Source organism: Mus caroli, chromosome 5, assembly GCF_900094665.2.
Source record: "Mus caroli chromosome 5, CAROLI_EIJ_v1.1, whole genome shotgun sequence".
Classification (NCBI taxonomy): Eukaryota; Metazoa; Chordata; class Mammalia; order Rodentia; family Muridae; genus Mus; species Mus caroli.
The window spans coordinates 10,004,825-10,027,600 of NC_034574.1; the positions used below are offsets into that span (position 1 = coordinate 10,004,825).

At 35.9% G+C, this 22,776-nt stretch overlaps 1 protein-coding gene across 1 annotated transcript in view; it reads left to right on the top strand.

The window, feature by feature from the left end:
- Pclo (piccolo presynaptic cytomatrix protein) overlaps positions 1-22,776 on the top strand; it is a 328,272-nt gene that overhangs the window by 170,503 nt on the left and 134,993 nt on the right. The window contains exons 7-9 of the mRNA XM_029477261.1: positions 6,068-8,255; positions 12,128-12,264; positions 16,780-16,870. Coding sequence (XP_029333121.1) covers positions 6,068-8,255; positions 12,128-12,264; positions 16,780-16,870 — 2,416 coding nt within the window. The remainder of the gene's footprint in view (positions 1-6,067; positions 8,256-12,127; positions 12,265-16,779; positions 16,871-22,776) is intronic.

Consider the following 22,776-nt stretch of genomic DNA (forward strand, 5'->3'; position numbering starts at 1 on the left):
ACCTAGTACATTCTTATCTTTATTTACTTTATCAAACCATTAACTGTCAGAACATAAATGTTATTTTTTCTTACATAGTTGACCCTATCCCTATCTTCCAAGTCACCATTCTCTGAATAGTTTTTGTTTGTTTTGTTTTGTTTTACAAAATATGTGTTTTCCTACTCAAACTAAATCAGTGTGAGAGAGATACAAACAGTAGCCTTCACCACATCATGAGACAGATTCAATCATAAGAGAACAATAATCTTTCCATGAAAACATTTCCTAACTTCTGACCCGTCCAGCAGGTCCAGTTATTCGAGGGTCTCGAGGGGACCTTCTCCTAAGAACCAAATTGGGGGGTAGAGAGAGACGAGAGCCTTGTGCAAAACGTTCTGAGTTGCATCAAGGCCCCAATGTATTAGCCAGGCCCAAGGTTTAAATGCACAAGCAAAAGGGGAAGTACAGATACTTATCAGCGGGAGGGGTGGGGCAATAGAATTGCACAAGCAAAAGAAGAAGTACTTATCAGTGGGAAGGGGGGCAATAGAAATTTTTTCTTTTGGCAGCTACATGGGGAAGCAGGAACTTGGTGGTATCAGGGTGTGGTCAGGACATCAGCGATGACTTAGGGCTGGAACATTCTGTGGTTGTTCTTGGAATCGGTGTGTCGGTGGCCTGCTTTTGACCCCCTTTTCTTCTCGGGGGGAGAGGCCCAATTCAGAGATCAGGACAATAGCGTTGTCTTAATGGCTCCCAACAAACTTCTGTATTAGCTAAATGCTTCCTAGACTTCAGGAGATGGTTGGTAATACATGACAACATTGTTTTTATATAATATATGGTAGATAGAGACCATAGATATAGATAGACATCTTCCATAGCAGAAAACAGTCACCCAATGTGGTGAAAAATCTGACTCCAAAAGATTAGTAACAAGGGTAAGATATATATTATGTATGTGTGTGTGGTGGCTGTGTGTGTGAAGGTGCGGGCTCGGATTCATGCCTGCCTATGCATGCATGTGTGGGTGCATGTCAGAGCATAAATGCCCATGATCTGTATGCGTACCCAATAGATCATACTGCTCTTCTCCATTCTGACAACCAAAACTGTTTTGGCGACCATTGCCAGAAGACAGTAAATGTCCTGCTGATGCACTGCTAGATGCTATTTATTCCCTCTGGATTATCTACTCTGACAGCTGCATTATCACTGAAGGAAATTAAATTGGGCTGTCACAGTTTTCCCTTAGACAAAACCACACTGATTACTAACCAGTGAAGTGTATCAGCACCAGAGCCAGTGACTGAACGCTGACACTTTGATGGTTTGCCCCTGTATTTCATATGATCCTGGATACTTTGACCCTGATGTAATAACCAGGAATGCCTTCACTCCCTGGAAGAGAACGTCATGGTTTGACTGAGATTTTAATATAGATACAGTATTCAAAGTTTTGTTTTGTAGGTTCCCAGACATGTATTTATTTTTCCAGAATTCCTCTCCATGCTTACAGCAGGAAGTCACTGAATCTGATTCTACTCATGGATGCTGATGCATTAAACGTCATAATGAAGCCACATAGTCCTTGCTATTTCCCTGAAAACTTAGATTTGACCCATGTCCCTCCATGGAAAATATTTACCTGCTTAAAACCATCCACTTAATCAGATCCCATATTTGTTTTACTTAGATTTTTCTTTCCCAAACTGAAAATAAAACTTTACCTTTTGGGTCCAATACTCCATGTGGTCTTTTAACTCATCCCCTGTTACATTGCATGAAATAACATAAAAGAGACTGCTTTGTTTCTAGGAAATTCTACCTTTTCATTATCAAAATGTTTTATTTAGTAGCAATCTTGTTTGACCTGTACTATTTAATATGAATGTGCTCTGTCCAAAAAAAAAAAAAAAAACTGTATCATAAAGGCAAGATACAGTATAATTACATGATTAGAACTTATTTCTATGTTTATAAAATGAGAGATACATTGCCATTTCTTTCAAGTGATAATGTAGTTTATTACTATGTATCTAATATTGACACTAAGAGTTAGCTACAACACAGGGCAGTGATGGCACTCACCTTTAATCCCAGCACTTGGGAGGCATAGGCAGAGGCAGGCGGATTTCTGAGTTTGAGTCCAGCCTGGTCTACAAAGTGAGTTCCAGGACAGTCAGGGCTACACAGAGAAACCCTGTCTCAAAAAAAAAAAAAAAAAAAAAAAAAAAAAAAAAAAGAGTTAGGTACAAAATCGGTAGTGTAGTAGTGTGTTTGTCTTTGTGTATGCATGCATGTGTGTCTCTGTCTCTGTCTGTCTGTCTGTCTGTCTGTCTGTCTCTCTCTCTCTCTCTCTCTCTGTGTGTGTGTGTGTGTGTGTGTGTGTGTGTGCATTTGTGTTTGTATATAGACTAGAGGTCAATGCTTAGTATCTTCCCTAGTTTCTCTTCATCTTATTTTTTAAAGCACACTCCCTTGCAGAACCTGGAGCTCTCTGACCCAGCTACACTGGTTTTCCAGAAGGCCCAGGGGCCCACCTGTGTCAGCTTCCAAGGTACTGAGGTTACAAGCAATGGTAACCATGCCCAGCTTTTTTATGTGGTTTCTTGGAGATCAAATTCAGATGTTCATGCTTCCATGACAAGTACATTACACAGAAATCCTTCTCCTCTACCCTGTAATTTGTACTGTATGTATGTATGTATGTATGTATGTATTTTGGTTTTTTGAGACAGGGTTTCTCTGTGTAGCCCTGGCTGTCCTGGAATTCACTTTGTAGACCAGGCTGGCCTCAAACTCAGAAATTCGCCTGCCTCTGCCTCCTGAGTGCTGGGATTAAAGGCATGCACCACCATGCCCGGCTCCTGTATCTGTATTAACTGAAGCAAAAAGATGAAAACTGCATATGTAACTATCTTCTGTAATGTACAATGATACAACTATGCTAAACTTTTGATGTATTTTCTTCACATGATTTCCTAAAATCTTCCCAATGTTTGATATATTTGTATGTAGAAGATTTTTTTTGTTGGTGGTGGTTAGGTTTGTGTTATCCAAAACACATGAATTTTGTGTTTTAGCCTCCAAGATGCTGGGGCTACAGGCAAATGTGCTTTGAGCAAAAACATCTCCATCTTATCTCTTTTAGTATAACTACTTTCATTATCTAGATTAAAAATCAACAATGCATTGAAGAAATTTTTAAAGTGAGTTGTGGCATATATATAATTATTGAATAATTTTTGTCTGGCAGTTATGACATTAAACAATAGTTGCTGCATATCTTTTTTATTCAACTTTTTGAAAAAAAAAAAGATGTTTGCTTCTTCTCTCATAAAATACCCTTCAATGCCAAATAGACACACACTAAACCATGCACACTTAAATTTAAATCTACACATTTAGTAATTTTACAGTTTAGATGCACCACACATAAATGTGTCTACCAGAAAGCTGTGAACCAAAGAGGAATTTAAATAAACTAACTAATCCAATTGACAAAATGTAAGGGGAAATTGTGCAATGTACAGGGAAAAATCTTAGAAGATCATATTTCAGAGTTAGGCAATAAAGATGATGGAAACTAGAAAATTTAAGAAAGTTGTAGAGATTATCTCAAAGGCCATTTTATTGACTTACATGCCTTTCTTCATTTTTTAAAATCTATGAATTTCTAGTTCTTTTTCAACCAGCCATGTTACATTTTCCCTAGAACTGCATCTCAGTGGATGTTTCCCCAAAGCTAGAACAATCCTTTTTAGAGCTGTAACTCAGAATTACCATGCACCTCAAAACCTTGCTTTCTCAGATCTTGACAAGTTTGGAACCCATTTTGAATAAATATTTAAAAAGTAATGGTGAAAAACAAAGCAAATGTCTTAACACTGGGCCTCCATATTTTATGAAAGAAACTTAAAGACAGCTCAACAGATGGGACCTACCTAGCACAGTGCAGTCCTCTTTACTTCTTCAACCACACACTAAGCTGAATGTGTACCCTGAGTGGTTTGACGTTCATGACCTTGTCTATTCCCCTTTTCTTTTTTTTCTTTTCTTCCTTTCTTTTATTTCACTTTTCTCTCACATATTAGACCCCTACCTCAATTTCCCCTCCCCTGCCTTCGCAGTCCTTACCTCTACCCACTTCTCTGTTTTCTGTTAGAAAAGTACAATGAGAGATATCAACCAAACATGGCATATCAAGTTGCAATAAGACTGGACACCTCCCTTCAGATTAGAACTAGACAAGGCAACCCAGTAACAGAGAAAGGATTCCAAATGGAGGAAAAGGAATCAGAGGCAGCCTTGGCTCCCACCATTACGAGTCCCACAAGAAGACCAAGCTACACAGCCATGACATATATGTAGAGAGCTTAGGTGAGACCCATGCAGCTCCCTGATTGTCAGTTTAGTCTTTTTGAGCCACTGTCAGCCCAGTTTAGTTGATTCTGTGGGTTTTCATGGTCAGTATGATTTTACCACAGAAAGGTTTGAGCATGACCAAATCCTGTCCTGTATGGGTACACACTTATGAAGATAGCTTTTTGTCATTAAGTAAGGGATTAGAATATCTTTGCAATTGACAAAACTTAACCTGTTCTAGGAACTCTGGCAATTATTTCTGTCCCCTATGGGTACCAGGCATGTACAAGCTACACATACACACATGCAGGCATGTGTGCATGCATGAGTACACACATACACACACACACACATTTATGCACTCAAACATATATAAAATAAAATAAATCTTTCCAAAAATATCATAACTTACTATCATACTTAGTCATGAGAGACTAAATTTTCACTCACTGCACTCTCTGCCTCTGTCTTGGTAACACCTTATCAAGTCTCCACATTCATAACCACTTGTATCGTCAGAGTAAACAACAGTGAAAGTGCAGCATTCATTGATGCCTTAATAGTCTTTGATGTATATTGAATATAAATGTATCTGGAAGCTACAAAGTCCTAAAGAAACAATATTTTTGACGTAATAGTTAATGCATACCTATATTATTAAACAGCTGTCTCATTTGATCTTCATAACAACTCTTTGACTTAATTATTCATAATATATAAAATGGGCATAATGAGGGTAAGAATTAGGAATGTGTGCAACAGCTGCTTAGGAAATATACCTTATGCATATTTTATAAAATATGTATAGGAGATCAGGTTTGAACATGAAGTAATGGATTAGGAAATGTTGTTTGAAAGCCACAGAAGCACGGGAACTCTGACCTAATTAGTAATGACTAATTCAAATTATTATAATAATATAATCATAAATAATAAGCAAATACAATTTTATATCCAAAATTCATAGAGGCATGTATTATACATTTTTTGTCATAAATGTTTGATGACTGAACAGTAGAGAAGAAGTGCACCTTTGCAGTGCTGAAGAGAGAGTGGAAAGGAGGGAGCCTCTTCTATAGAACACAGCTGAGAACAGAGGAGATTAAGCTCCAACTTGAATATGTCTCATGCCCAACAGCTTTGAGAACATCAGTGTGTGGTAACTGTACAGTGATTGCACATGTTTCTGGCTGTTCTGACTTTATGAATCTAAAGACTTGTGCCCCTTAAAAGGCAAGTTTATGACAAATTAGTAAAATATAGAAACTGTATTTCATGAGCTACCAGCTGTTGTTTTACCTGATTGAAACTGGCTCCAATAAACAGTTATGGCAACAGATTATTTTGGCTCTTATGGTGTTGCCAAAATAATCATAAGAAAGTAGAGTTGCTAAGGAATACCAAAAGCTAAATATTCATGTAAATACTGGAAATGGCAAGATATGTGCAATGTGAAATCAGCAGGCTAGACACCAATCTTCAAAATAGGGATATTAGATTTCAAATGAGAAACAGAGGTGCAATGCCCATAGATTAAGTAAAAAATCTTAAGCTTATTAGCTTGAATTGAAAGTGGGTGAATTTTTTTTATTTTATTGCACTATGATACTGCAATTCTTTAACTTAGTTATTTATATGAATATTATGTAGGGAATTTTTTTAGTTTTGGTTTTCTTATTTGATAACAAAGTCCTATATTTTGTTTACTTGATTGTAGACTAAAGGTTCTCAAACAATAACAGCCTCTGGTACTCAGAAAAAAGTGAAGAGAACACTGCCAAATCCCCCTCCTGAGGAAGCATCCACGGGAACACAGTCAACTTACAGCACCATGGGCACTGCTTCTAGGCGACGAATGTGCAGAACCAATACCATGGCTCGAGCCAAAATTCTCCAGGACATAGACCGAGAGCTCGACCTCGTGGAAAGAGAGTCTGCCAAGCTTAGAAAGAAGCAAGCAGAACTTGATGAAGAAGAAAAGGAGATTGATGCCAAGCTACGGTATCTGGAAATGGGAATTAACAGGAGAAAAGAAGCTCTATTAAAGGAGAGAGAAAAAAGAGAGCGTGCCTACCTGCAGGGGGTAGCCGAGGACCGTGATTATATGTCTGACAGTGAGGTCAGCAGTACCAGACCCAGCCGAGTAGAAAGCCAGCATGGCATTGAGCGGCCAAGAACAGCTCCTCAAACTGAATTCAGCCCGTTCATACCACCACAAACGCAAACAGAAGCTCAACTAGTTCCTCCGACAAGTCCGTACACACAATACCAGTACTCATCACCTGCGCTTCCCACCCAAGCCCCGACCCCGTACACGCAACAATCTCATTTTCAACAGCAGACATTGTACCATCAGCAAGTGTCACCTTATCAGACTCAACCAACCTTCCAAGCTGTGGCCACCATGTCCTTCACACCCCAGGCTCAACCTACTCCAGCTCCACAACCATCCTATCAATTACCATCACAGATGATGGTGATACAACAAAAGCCTCGGCAAACCACATTGTATTTGGAGCCTAAGATAACTTCTACCTATGAAGTGATTCGTAACCAACCCCTGATGATTGCTCCAGTTTCTACTGATAATACGTATGCTGTTTCCCATCTTGGGAGTAAGTACAATAGTTTAGACTTGAGAATAGGTTTGGAGGAAAGAAGCAGTATGGCAAGCAGTCCAATATCAAGCATATCTGCAGACTCCTTCTATGCAGACATTGACCACCATACTTCAAGGAATTATGTCCTAATAGATGACATTGGAGACATTACCAAAGGGACAGCAGCTTTGAGCTCTGCATTTAGTCTCCATGAAAAGGATCTGTCCAAAACAGATCGTCTCCTTAGAACCACTGAGACACGGAGGTCTCAAGACGTGACAGACTTCCTAGCGCCTTTGCAGACTTCCTCCAGACTGCATAGCTATGTGAAGGCAGAGGAGGATCCGATGGAGGATCCTTATGAGTTAAAGCTTCTGAAACATCAGATTAAGCAAGAATTCCGTAGAGGCACAGAGAGCTTAGATCACCTTGCTGGTCTTTCACATTATTACCATGCTGATACTAGCTATAGACACTTCCCCAAGTCTGAAAAGTATAGCATCAGTAGACTCACCCTGGAAAAGCAAGCTGCCAAACAATTGCCTGCAGCCATACTTTACCAAAAGCAATCAAAGCATAAGAAAGCATTAATTGACCCTAAAATGTCTAAGTTTTCACCTATTCAAGAAAGTAGAGACCTTGAACCTGACTATCCCACTTACTTGAGTTCTAGCACTTCATCCATTGGTGGTATTTCTTCTAGGGCAAGGCTTCTTCAAGATGATATCACATTTGGCCTCAGAAAAAATATTACAGATCAACAAAAATTCATGGGTTCATCACTTGGGTCAGGACTGGGCACGTTAGGAAATACCATCCGGTCGGCTCTACAGGATGAAGCAGATAAGCCATACAGCAGTGGAAGCAGGTCCAGGCCTTCCTCTAGGCCTTCCTCTGTCTATGGGCTTGATTTATCAATTAAGAGGGATTCTTCCAGCTCATCACTAAGATTGAAAGCTCAAGAGGCTGAAGCTCTGGATGTCTCTTTTGGCCATTCTTCATCTTCTGCCAGAACTAAGCCCACCAGCTTACCAATCAGCCAGAGTAGAGGAAGAATACCAATTGTGGCCCAGAATTCAGAAGAAGAAAGCCCACTAAGTCCCGTTGGCCAGCCAATGGGCATGGCCAGGGCTGCGGCTGGACCTTTGCCACCCATATCTGCAGATACCAGGGATCAATTTGGATCAAGTCACTCATTGCCTGAAGTTCAGCAACACATGAGAGAAGAGTCACGGACAAGGGGTTATGACCGTGACATAGCATTCATCATGGATGACTTCCAACATGCTATGTCTGACAGTGAAGGTAAATGGGTCTGCACACTATCCTGTTACTCTCAAAAGTCAAACTCTTCTCTTTCTGCATGTTTAATTTTCTTTCTCCAGGGATGTATTCCATCTTTCTTGGTGCCATTTGTGCATGTTTATTTCAGTTTTATTTCTTATATGTTTATTTCTTGTGTGTAGATACGGTGGCATGTTTTTCTTTGATTGTTTTTATTTTATTATTTTACTTTGTTTCTTGATTGTTGATCTGATTTGTTTAGTGTCTGATTTATTTTAAAACAACTATTTCACAAGTCTATCAATAAAATATGGTCATCCTTAAAATACATAACTGGGAAGAATTTTATTGTATGGCTCTTTGCACTTTAAAATAGATTTTAATATATTTAATTAACTTTAATTAAATTATTATGAGTTGGAACCATTGAGTAATATTTTGTAATGGAGATGTGAGTTTCCTAGATCAAAGGATATTCTCTTTGAGGTAGCTTTTGCCATAGCCTGAAGTTAATATAACAGGATTTTATCATTGTCATTAAATAAACATCTATGTTTCATCTCCCTTTATTATGAAGATTATTACTGACAAATTTATACATTTAGTGTTATGTATTAGAAATTTTAATTATAATGATGGCATGAAAAATATTTTTTCATTATATATAAAACATTCTTTGCAATTAAAACTGAAAAAAAGGAAACTACTTTTGAGACTGTAACTGTCTTGCTGTGGCCATTGAACATTTTAATGCCTTTCCTTCTGCCATATTATCTATTGTTGCCCCAAAGTGTTTTGCTACTTTTTGGTTAAGCAAGTACATACTACACTAAAATTGCTTCAAGGTGAAAATCTTTAGACAAATATGACAATTTAAAGAGTTATTTTGTACGTCTATATGATACACACACACACACACACACACACACATATATATATATATATATATATAATTACTTCATTAAATTTTTAAAATAGATCCTATTCTATAGTCTATGCACATGAGAGCCTGGGATTCTAGTTTATTGGTTTGTGTTTGATATATGCTGGGTTGAAGTTCTGGAAATAAAATATTTATAAATCAATCAAAAGTTATTTCATTCATTTGTATACTTAAAAAAATACTACAGAAGTGTGACTGTCCTCCCCAATTTAATCTATCTTTCTCGGTAAAAACTCACATGAAAGTGTTTTTATGAAGAGCATTTCATTTTTACTGTATATGTACACACAGATATGATTCTAAAAGATGAAATATAGAATGTTTGCTGAACCCAATAGGTCTGTGGTCCTAAAGTAAACAAAACCGGTCCTTTGCTTATGAAGTTTTTACAAAGTTTCTTTTAGCTTGTTTTTTCTTGTTACAAGCTGATTGGTTGACCATTTTTATTGGCAGTTTGTTATTTAAGTAACACTTTCATTTGTGTATATTTGTCCTAGGCCAATGTTTGAATGAATCCACTTGATTGTCAGGAATTATAACATTATGTGAAAAGTTACTCTTTTAGTCTAGTACATATTTTACTCATTTCAGAAATATAGAATTGTTGAGAAAAAGAATAAGAAGCGATTCAATAGCTATGTCTATAAAAATAAAACAAAAACTCTTGGGATTATGGAACAACTCAGTTTCTAAAGGATTTGTGCACATAGATGATAATTCCCTGGAAAGAATTTGACAACCAGTCATTAACTTGGTAATAGACATGTAATGTTTGTAACTAGCCCAAATGTGGCATTTATATTATTCCATGCATATAAAATTAGCTGAGTATTTTTATTTCTAAGTTTGTTATCTACAAGTAGTCACAAGTGGCTGAACTCTTGTTTTGAATATATATATGTATATATATGTGTGTATATATATATAAAATTGAAAAAAATTGAAGTGATATTTGAGAACCAAAATGTTTTTAAAATAAAGCAGGCAAAACTAATTCTTAAAAATTATCAATCTGATTGGATAAAAGGCTATACAAATTGAATTACATTAGCAACTTTGTGATTGGATTGTCATGGCCATCTTTAAAATATGTGCACTTTAAAATGTTATATATTTTCAGTGTTAGTATGTCATGTAAATATCCAAAGTTTTTCTAGTAAAGCAAAAACAAAGAAAAACATAAATCAGCATGGAATAGAAATGTTACATTTGATAAAATGTGTCTGTAATATTGTTCTATTACTACAGAACAAATATGAGCTATTAGGAATACGTAATCCAAAACGTCTGGCAACCCCTGAGAAAGACAGAGCGTGATACAGGAACAGTCACTCAATCTGGTTGCTTTAAGTTCATTCTGTATTCCCATAAAAGATGGTAGATATCGTTTTCATTCAGATTTCGTTCTGGGTCCTCATAATTGGAAATAAACTGATAAAAGTTGGATAGGGTTGAGGCTCTATCTTAACTATAATATCCAGAGCCCCCTAACCACATTTTAAGCAGTTGTATTTAAAATTCAATTAGAAGAGTTATATATTCAAAGGAAACAATATCCTATATTATTCAGGATAGCCACATATTGAAAACATGATAAATCATTATTTTCTCTTTAATTTTTAAAAATATATGTATGATAAATACTTATAATACCTATATGAAATTATTTCTTCTAGTGGAGATTAAGTATAATCTAGAAAATTTAGACTGATGACTATTTAGTTTATTGTTTTATTATCAAGTATTTTGTCAATTCATTCACTCAGCTTCAAATTAGCACTATATTTTATCACAATAATTATCAACTAAATTATGAAAAGTATATTATATATCTATAAAGTGAGAAATAGCAGTCTCCGGGGGAATGTGTATATGATAAGGTAGACACAAAAAGACAGCTTTAACAAGATAGAGGAGAGCTTCCATCTGCCAATTGAGAAACAATATATTAATCCCAAAGGTTGTTAATTGGGGACCAACACTATAACCAAGGAATACCAAGAATAAGCAATGTATATTTAGTCAGTTTTAGCAATTCAGTAAAATAAAAGTTTTAGTTCCTTTGAATATTCTTTAAAACCTGAAAAGTACTGGCAAAACTATATGAAATTTTTAAATTAATGTTTGAATGCTTTAAATGTGATTAAAAGTTCAATATACTTCAAGTCGTATCATGCTGAGAAATTAAAGAAAAAATAATTTCAAATTTCTAACTCAGTGTTAAAATGCAGATAATGATTTTATTTATATTAAAATATTCTCATATATATCCATTTAAATATATTTTTATTATTAAGCTATAAAGTTCTTGTAGTACATGTGATTCTAGCAGTGGCACATAGGTTATCTTAGAAATAAATGTTTTTGTTTACTTAAAATTGCCAAATAAACATCATATTTTGTATATTTTTAAAAATATGTATTCAGTGTTATAGTCAGTAGCCATATGCTCCTGCTTGACATACGCAAAAGTAGAAAATTAGCCATATACTCTTGTTTTTGCTTTATTCAAAAGCGAAAAGGGAAAAGAAACTTGCATACGGGCATCATGCATCTACTGTTGCCTTTTGACCACACATGGTGGGTTGTAGGCTAAGGTTTCTAAGTGGGAACTGATGGACTTATTTTGAATGAAATTACTCTGAATATACTTTTGTTAATTTATTTATTGTCTAAATTTCATTTCTATTGATTTAAAATGTAAGTTTGTGGTGTTTTACTCTACTGTGAGATGTTGTGCATTTGTGTGCCTCTCCTTTTCTAGGTTATTCTGTTGTATGAAAATGTGTAGATACGATTGGAAATGTCTCTAGTTCTGATGGGACTGATGTCTGAAATGCATGCTGTGGTTAACAAGCCTAGTGCATGCTAATCCTGCAGACCGTTTGCTTCCCTCTATCACCTGTATTAGTTGCAGTTGCAATGTATGATGTTTCCTTGGTCCCCAAAGCCTATCACTTGCGTCGGGAGGAAACGGATTGGTTTGATAAACCCAGGGAGTCTCGGTTGGAAAATGGCCATGGTCTGGACCGGAAACTGCCAGAAAGACTGGTTCACTCTAGACCCCTCAGTCAACATCAAGAGCAAGTAAGTATGAAAGTTTGCAGTCTCATGGACTTGTTAGCAACAAGAGTCAGTTCTAACGTAGACTAGTTTGTTAACCTAATTATTTGCCAGGCAAGTTCAAAACTGTTTACTTTCAATCATGTACTGAAGAAAGTGCTTTATTTAATAATCTTGATAAGCATTGTATTGCTTCTAGAATACAATTTAAATGATTCATTCATGTAATAAATGATTATTATATGAATAGACTATCTCCAGTACTGAATTTACAAGGAAAATACATGGAGCTCCCGAGGAGGTTACAAGACCATTGTGTAATATAAATGTGTGTGGTTGTCTGTGTTTTCCTATTAAAGTATTTCTAGAGACAAAAAAGCAAGTAAAGTTAGGTATGAGAGAAGGAAAATTTCACATGAAGGAAAGAGAGAAACCTATACTTTAAGAGTCTACCATATGGAAATATTAATTGCTTTATAGTCACTTTTTAGATTTTATCTTTTAACAATTCATAACATAGCTCTTCTCATAATGTAAGTAATTAAATTTAGAAGTAAATTTTACAATCAGATGAGGGTGATACCAGCACACTTACCCCTTATTTGCTTGCTCCTTCTGGAGGAAGTAAAGTGTTGCTGAACCTTGGAGGAAGTGTAGTTGGGACATTCTAAGTGGATTTAAATCAATATTCCTAGTATATCAGATACTTCGAGGAAGCATGCTCATTCTGATCATTCAAGTAGACACAAAAGACATAGCTGACATTTCACTTACATTAGAGCCTCAATTCTTCCTCTTTGTGATATCTTGGTTTAAATGACAACCATATTTTAAACAGCTAAGATGATCTACTTGGCCTTAGTAAAATTTACAGTGTTTTAATTTAGAAAATATTTATTATACTGAGGAGTAAAATAAAACATTTTTGTATGTGTAACTACTATCAGTACAGAAATTTCATTTCTTCTGAATCAACTTCAGTTTTTATGGTAAATCTATCAGATATAATTCTACAAAAAAAATCAAGTGTTCTGTTTTTCTATATACTGTTTCCTTTGAGGAAAATATTGAGATAATTCTCTATGTATTATAAATACTCTCTTTTAATGTTTTTATTTAATTCTTCTTTGGGATTGTATTAACTAAATGTTTACATACCTTTGTTTCTTTCTATTACAATTGTCAGATTGTGTTTAATTTTGTTGTCTTATTATTCTTAAAATTATGTTTATAAGTATTATCTCTACTCTTTTCATAAAGATCTGGCCATTAATGTCCACAACAATAAAACTAGTATAATTATTAATTATTATCCTGCTGGATCTCTGTAGCTTAGTGCTTACTACAAGCCTAGACAAAATCATAGGAACCAGAATATGTTAACAAAATCATAGTAACAGTTGCTATAGAAACCACAAGTCTCATTCCCCTTGCTATCAGACCCTATTCCATGGATACTCAAGAGTTCTTCAACAAAATTTTACATAATGTTATTTGAGAATACAATGAAGCAATCTATATCTATCCCAATACATTTCTAAAATTCTCTTCTGTTCTATTTAGATAGATTATATACATATTACAGATGACATTTTGTTTTTAGTGTTCTAGTACTAATATGTTAAGATTATTGTCTTTGACTGTGGACATAGTCCATGATATCTTAAATATGTAGTTAAATAGGGTCTATGAGGACTGTTTCATAAGATTCAGGCTAGTTCAATAAATAGAATAAAGTTCCTTGTTAGGTGAATATAACAATCATATGATATTTTCTTGCCAATAAAAATCTTACATTAAAAAGGAAACTTTGCAGTAGTATCAATTAAACTATGAAATAATATTCAGTGATCAAAATGGCACATGCATAAAGTTATAAAGTACTATAAATGGAAGAGCCATACAAGTACTAAAGAGCCAAGACAGGGAACATGGCTTGCCCCAGAAAGCTGTGTGCCCCCTTCAGGTTACAGACTCTTCTTCCACAAGTAACAGACATATTGATGGTTATGGCAATAATTTGTTTTCTTTATATGTTTCCTAAAAGGATTTGATATAGAAGATAACATATGCCTTAAATACATAAGCTTTTCCAAGTTTAAGTATATGAATTTTAATGTTCATACTTTTCTGCATTGATATTTATCTTTAAATATTGTTTTCCTCTTCAACTCAAGAACTTTATTTTGATCTAGAGGATAACAAAATGGCATTTTCATTTTATTCACTTCTTTGTATCTCTGGCAATCAAAGGTAATACTGAGCTCTTGGTGCCAATAAACAGAGATGCTGTTACTTGAAAACATGAACAACAAGAATTCATTCTCATGAAGTGCCATAGGAGGAAAGAGTATAAAATCCAATTGATTTAATTCATACATGAGTTTGTCTTTTGTATAAATATTATATTATACACAAAACACTACATGGATACAGAATTATTTCTGAAAAAATTACTATATTTACAATCATATTAACTACAAAATTTACCAAATCAGTATTTTTCCCAATATGTACATTTTAAGGTTTTCACTATTCAAGAATAATCTAAATGTTCTTTACTAAATGTATAGACCATATAACCTATTTATTTTTATGACTTTTTTCATGGGGAAGATCAATGTCTTTTACTTGAATGTTGTAAAAGGCCATCATGTTAGATATGATTTTATTTTCCCATTCTCTGTAGAGATCCTGATATATGCAAACCCGATGTTCCTGCCTTGGGGTATATTAGTCTCCTCTGAAGAGACCATGCTTTTCTTACATTTGTATTCTGAACACTCTAGACTCTGGTCACTTTGCTAAGCACACTGGCCACTCAGGATGTCATGAATATGATGTCATGCACTAAGGCATCTTTGATACAACCAGTACCACGTTGCTACAAAACAGAAAAAAAAAGTCTCTTTCCCTTATTCTTTAGTACTGTCCATGTCTCATGTTTTTTACTATAATCATACAAAATATAGCAGTCTACACACTAACAACACACTGACATATAAGTGGGCAGTGTCCAATATAGTCCTGAGAAACTGTGAGGCGTCTGTTCCCTACAGCAAGCATTTGTGCTAATCGAAGTGGATGAATGAGTAAAAAATATACTAATGGTAATTTAATTACTTCATAAACATGTTGACTCAACTCATGAAAGTATTAAAGGTTAGGAAAAGAGAACAATGCCTTTTCTGAGATACAAGTAGGTAACAATCTTGATATAGAATCATCAAAATCCATGATAACAGATACTAGCACCTTGGTGTATCATTTAACCTCCATTTGGCTCTTGCTAATACTGGTAAAAACAGCTGCCCTGTAAGTCCATTTTCTAGAAGACCCTGTCAGCATTTAACTGCAGTTGTAGTTCTGCTTTAAAATGGCTCATCCATATCATAACTGTAGAAGTTTAATGTCTTAAAAACTGTGGGAATTGTATGGAGATACTCTAAGCAAACAACCACGAAAATGAAGATATTCAGTATCCAAACATTAGAGATACTGACTAAAATGTAACTATTCACTTATAAACGTCTCATGATGTTTTATAAGTGACAACGATTCACTTATAAAACACTAAAAAGCCTACTTACTCTTACCAACTGCAGTCTATGCACTATTACATTTCATCTGCAGTAACAAATTTATAAAATGGAAGGAAACTCTAAATTCAAAATAGTGTTGCCTTAGTTTATTTTTAACAAATCAGGAAAACGACTTTAAAATTATCATTAAAGCTATAGGACATTATAAAATAATTGAAATAAGAGTGAGGTATTATGTCCGAATTTTAAGGAATAATCTATGGCGTTAAAATAAAGTCAAGCTATGTAATAGAGTGGGAAACACAAACACAAAGGTAGCCTTAGTGTTTCTCCTTCTTCTTTAGGAATCCCTGTAGTAATAAGAAATAGCTCAGTCAGTATCATAACCTTTGAATATAAAGCTAGAATTGAGAAGCACTTGTAAACCAAGTCTTTATTCATTTAGACAGAATTAGTATAAATATGAATCAAGCAGATATCCTCAGGAAACTTTCACGATAAAATTCAAGCACCTTAAATATATCGCAGTCCTAGTTAGGGTGAAGGAATGTGACAAGAGAGGAAATCCCTTGGTTTTCTCCACTAGTTTCACTTAAATACTAAATGGTTAGGAATATCTTTTCATTTCCTGATTTTTCAAGTGCAAAATCAGGTACAGGCTTTTGTCAATATAAATTATTCATGGCCATCAGGTGAATACATGCCACTGTAGTCAGAAACATCCTTGAAAACCAGATAAACATGCTCACTGATTCTCTAAACAAAGCAAGCTAGTGTGCAAACGTGATTGGTTATATATCAAACACCAGTGAACTCAGAAAGGACTCATTATGCAGTGTGTCTATAAATTCTTCCGCTGATATCATCCAAGAACCTTCTGGTAGATCTTCATTGATTTAATTGGTGTGCTTTGAACTGAACAAGTATAAATTTCCACAATGTATGTCAAGGTTTTTTTATTACTGATTTTTTTCACCTAATCCCTTGTATGTCCTAGATTCTGCAGATGAATGGGAAGACAATGCACTACATCTTTCCTCATGCAAGGATAAAAATAACCAGAGACTCTAAGGATCACACAGTTTCAGGTAAAGCAAACTGAACTATCTGCTAATTTCTGATTCCGGTGTCAAATGGACATAAGTATTTGTATTTCAGTTTAAATGGCTCCTTAAATTTTTGAAAACAACCCTCTATATATCTTTTTTAGAACACGTCTAAAAATAGCAGACTATCCATGTCAGCACACACACAGACACACATACACAATCATACAAAATTAATCACATGATTTTTGCATGAAGAGTCACTGAATCGCACAGATCTTGTCTTCATTAGCTGTATCTCGAACAGTGCATGATTTGGCAGCACTCACAATCACTGCTTCAGGAAGCATCATGGCCACCACATGTCTGTGTATTTTGCACTGCTGAATATGGTCACTGAGTTTAGAGAAAATAGATGCCTGCAGAACTTACCATCAGATTCCTCTGTGTTTATCCACAGTGAACACTGTCAATCATGCTGAGCTTTCAGATTACTTGTGTTTATTTATAGATCAAAGCCGATAATAGACTGTCTAAGCTCCTTACTTTGGAATCATTTTGAACTTCCAGAAAACAGTACAGATTGCTGTACTGCCAGTTCATTGCTCAGTTTTCCTTATATTTGCATGAACTTAACCTAAATTGATTAATCAAAGGAAATCAACATGGATATGTTATTAAAACAGGCCTAAGTCTTACTCTCATTTTGAGTTTCTCTACTAATCAATTATTTTATTTACTGCCTCAAGATACAACCTAGGGTCTCACACAGTATTTCATTGGCATGGTTCCTGCATCTCCTCCAGCATAACCATCTCTGTATTTCTTTGTATTTCCTGAGTTTGAAATTCTTGAAAAACTATGCAACTTTCACATTGATAATGAGATTTCAGTTATTTTGAAGTATAGGATGACATAAAATTTTCAAATTGATTAAATATACCCTGGGTAACTTCCTCAATTACTGTGTATTATCTGTTTTTCATGTCCAATCAGTAGAAATTGAAAATTTTGTTAAATTTCAAAGTCATTGTTGTGTTCGCTATACCAAAGGTGGATGTCACATGGTGCATATGGTCTTTTGTTTGTTTTCATGATTACTTCAGAAAGCATTTGTCTTCTGTTGTGTCTGGCCAGCAGCTCACTGGTCTGGGTTCTAGTCTGGAAAGGCATTTTAGAAACCTGGAAGAGGCGCCGCCTTTAATCCCAGCACTCGGGAGGCAGAGGCAGGCGGATATCTGAGTTCGGGGCCAGCCTGGTCTACAAAGTGAGTTCCAGGAGAGCCAGGGCTACACAGAGAAACCCTGTCTCAAAAAAAACAAAAACAAAAACAAAAACAAAAACAAAACAAAAAAAGAAACCTGGAAGAGAAGAGGGACTAGGCGGCGCGAGAAAAAGATGTAGCTAAGTCAAAGCAGATTCTGATCAAAGCTCAATTTTACTATTCCGCACGCAGTTATGAAGGAGGGGAAGAGGGGCCCGATTCCCGCCAAATAATCCTGGCGTCCAGTAGCAGGGTGACCGCGTGTATGGCTCCGGAACAGCAAAGCGGCAGGTTCCAGCAGTGGACGTGGCAGAACGATTGAGCAGGAAGCTCAAACAGTGCCCTGAGCAAACAGTTTAACCTTCGCAGGGAGGTTTAAGGTTTAAGGAGGGGAGGCTACAATCTTCTCAGATGCAATTGCAAATCTATTTCCAAAGAAGACTAGTCACTTAGAAATCTAATGTTGTTTTTCTGTTAAAATGGGTATTTTTTTTCTTTTAGCACAGAAAGATAATTTAACATCTATATGCTGTTCAAATTGAAAATACAAGAGAAAACATTTAACACCCTAGTGCGCTCTCTCTCTCTCTCTCTCTCTCTCTCTCTCTCTCTCTCTCTCTATCATTTCAACCTTATAAAATCCATTCTATAGCTGTAGTATCCATTTAGATTTGGTTTTTATTTTTTAGACAGTTTTTATATATTGGGTCCAATTAGTACTTTTAGGGGTCATTTTTCAGAGAATGTTACTTGCTGAAAATTATTTCAGATCTTTCAAACCATAAACCAAAATAGCATAATATTTACTGGTAATGCCGAAGTTATTTTTGTAAGATATATTAAAAATCTTAAACCATTTCCTCTAAATCAACAGGCACTCATTTCAGTGTATCTGCCTATTCGTGTCATTATTTATGTTTGATATTAAAAGATTTTCTATTTGTCTTATCTTCTCTAATTCATTATTGTTTACTTGAATTAGAAAAAGTCTAAACTACAAGAATAATGAAAATAAATGCTTCTAATTTGCTGTTATAAATATTCTATTCTCAAAACAAAATTAAATTCCCTTCATTTTTCACAATGAAGGAAAAAATTACTATTTTGGAACCTCATTTTTCTAGCAAATACACATTATATCTCTCTGAGTTTCCTTTTCTTTTTTTATTGGATATTTATTTATTTACATTTCAAATGTTATCCCTTTTCTTGATTTCCCCCTAGAAAGCCCCATCCCATCCCCCCTCCTGTCTCTATGAGGGTATACCCCCACCCACTCATCCACCCACTCCCACCATCCTGCCCTGGTATTCTCCTACACCAAGGCATCAAGCCTTCACAGGACAAAGGACCTCTTCTCCCATTGATGCCCGACAAGGCCATCCTCTGCTACATCTATGGATGGAGCCATGGGTCCCTCTATGTGTACTCCTTGGGGTTGGTTTAGACCTTGGGAGCTCTGATTGGTTGATATTGTTGTTCTTCCTATGGGGTTGCAAACCCCTTCAGCTCCTTCAGTCCTTTCTCTAACTCTTCCATTAAGGATCCCATGATCAGTTCAATGGTTTTCTGCAAGCATCCACCACTGTATTTGTCAAGCTCTGGCAAAGCCTCTCAGGCACAGCCATATCAGGCTCCTGTCAGTAAGCACGTCTTGGCATCCACAATACTGTCTGCGTTTGGTGACTGTATATAGGATGTATCTCCAGGTGGGGCAGTCTCTGGATGGCCTTTCCTTCAGTCTCTGCTCCACACTTTGTCTTCTTAATTGATCCCATGAGTATTTTGTTACCTCTTCTAAGAAGGGCTAAAGGACCCACACTTTGGTTTTTCTTCTTCCTAAAATAATAAAATATTTTCCATTTTTATGGACACTTCAATGGTTACTACCAAATTTATAAATACTTTTATGTATCCTTAGAGAACACAGTTCTATACAAAATTAAATATCTTAAAACAGTATTTTCATTAAATCCTTAGGAATATAGCTTATTTTAAATATATAAATCAGTGAATGTTGGGGCTGGCCTGCTGCTCTCATGTCTGGGTTCGAGCCTGGGATGCATGTTGGAACTGAAAGAAAAGAGGGAATCTAGGCGAGTAAAGAGAGAAATGGAGTCAAGACAGTATTCTGATCAAGACTTAACTTTAATGTTGGCAAACACGCTTTATAAAGAAGAGGGGAGGCCCACTCCCAGTCACACAAAGTTCCTTTGAAGTTGTCAGGTCAGCCTTTTAGTAGGAACATGAGAAAATTACAGTTCAAATCACAGTTCATAGCTAACTCCTGAAGATTTCAGAGAACCTGAGAACCAGGTTGGCCTCAGGCAGGTAGCAGGTAGTGGCACATCAAAGGAGAGTGATGAGAAGCAGCACAGCAGGTGGCTCCACCTCAGTGGCAGGTGGTCACAGCCAGCCTTGCTAGGCTGGAAGGAGGTAACAAGTGAATAGAAAGTCACATGTCACTTCTTTTTTTTTTCACTTAAAAAACTCTTTTATCTCAGATACAAATTGAGCACAACTATTACTATTTTGTGATTTATGAAGTACAAGATAGACCAGTCCATCATTTTTGTAATTAAATAGAACACTCTGTCATCTATCCTAACTTAAAAGACTTATAAATCCATATGTTATATCCTGGTTTAGCTCCTATACTATCTGAAAATGATTTTCTCAAATATGTTCTCTCAATGTTAAATTGCCTGGGGTAGGCTATGAGACTTTAGGTAACCTTTCAACCCCATCAGAAATGAGCAGCCAATACTATCTGAACATATAGGAAGCCTAACACAGCTTCCAGAACTGAGACAAATTGCAGAGACAGCTGCCTACCTATACAGCCCCAGTAAGTCAGGAAGTTGGAGCGTCCGTCTTCAGCCTCCTGGAATTGAGAACTGATGGGAATCACACTCTAGGTAATGTAGTGGGACAGAAAAGGACTCCTCAGGAGAAGCTAGTACGATTTACATCTGTTCAAGAGGGAAGAGAATTCAAAACAGATGCAGCCACTCTTGCAGAGAGAGCAGAGGAGGAGTCTCTTCACCCAGTCCACCAGCTTCTTTCTGGGTACTTCTGCCCCAGGATATTCTGACAGACCTTGAAAAACGGGAATTATTAAGGACTAGCTTATTCTTCTTGGCAGAACTAAGATGCCCTAACCTGTAACTTGTGTCCTCTCAAGGTGGGTACAGGTCTGCAGGAGAGAGAGGCAATTTCTGCCCAGTGACCAACTATCCACAATGTACCACCTCACCTGGAGGTATAGATGCTCAGCTGCTTCTTTGAATCCATGAATGGGGAGCTGTTGGGAACAGATTTGTCTCAGTAACAAGTGAATAAATAACATTACATTTCATATTCTGTGGATTTCTGACACTTTTGAAAACTATCTATGTAAAGTAATCTGGACTATTGTCCATTAACTAACCTCAGCTATTTCTAATTAAAAGATCTTGAAAACACTCTAACAATAAACTCAGAGCCAAAAATTTGCTATTTGATCCTTTATTCGCAGGCTTAAATATCTCATATCAGTTTATAATAACAGTTATAGAAGGACTGGGTCCAAGCCTTGAACTTTGAAAATTTTTGTATCAATAGAAGAAATTTATACCAATGAAAACCTTGATTCTGCATCAAATAAATTCCGTACCAAAATAAGAAATTATGATTTCAACTTAGTAACTATTGTAAAGATTTCTATCAGATGAGATTATGGTTGCACAATAAATTCTAGCTATTTCCTTTCTGTTCCAATTATGACCACTTCTAAATTCCCCAGAAAGGCAACCTGAGAATAATCTACTCCAGTCCCCAAATCTAGGGAACTAGGATGACGACTCTTCATAACTTCTTCAAGCTAAATATGGACATTGAGATATCTCTGAGGTGGGTAGGGAAAATGTGGGAGTTGGTTGGACTTAAGAAGGCCACACCAATAATTGTTTTAGTCTTTGATGTCTATGTCCTGACTGGATCCAGCTGAAAGTCCAAAAGATCAGGAGTTCAAAGCAGGTCAGTTCAGGATGGCTGAAAATGAAATTCACCAAGGCTGTATATTGTGTAATACATAAATCTCAAAACAAAATTTTAGTATCATCAAGATACCTTTTTTGTTTGATTCTCTGGAATCTTGTTCTCTGGGGGTCTCCCTCTATCACATCTGATCCATGTCGCTCTGGAAGGTGGACAGGCACTAATCTCCTTCTCTAAAAATGCAAAGACAAAACCTTTCTCCCAAATCAGCAGGTCCTTGAGCCAGTGACCAGAAAAAACTTTATTTAGACCTCTCTCCCAGAGGAGTAATATAACCACAAAACTCAAAATCACACCCATTCTGAAAGTTAAAACAATCCAAAACAAATGAAGTAAACTAAAATTCTGTATGTGCCTATTCTTAGGCCTTTTCTATTTTGCTATGCAGGATAATAACTCAAAATTCCCATGGATACCACATTAGAGAATATGAGTTAGTTGTCTTGCATACCTTATTATGCCATCTTTAAAACAATTGATTTACACTTTTATCTATCAATTCTTATAAGCAGTCAGCTTGTCAAATCAGGATTTAAACCCAAATTTCCCATGGACCCCACGTTAGACAGAATTTGAGTATCCTGTAAAACTTATTAGAGAAATATATCTTTATAGCATCTTTAAAGCACTTAATTCAAACTTTCAC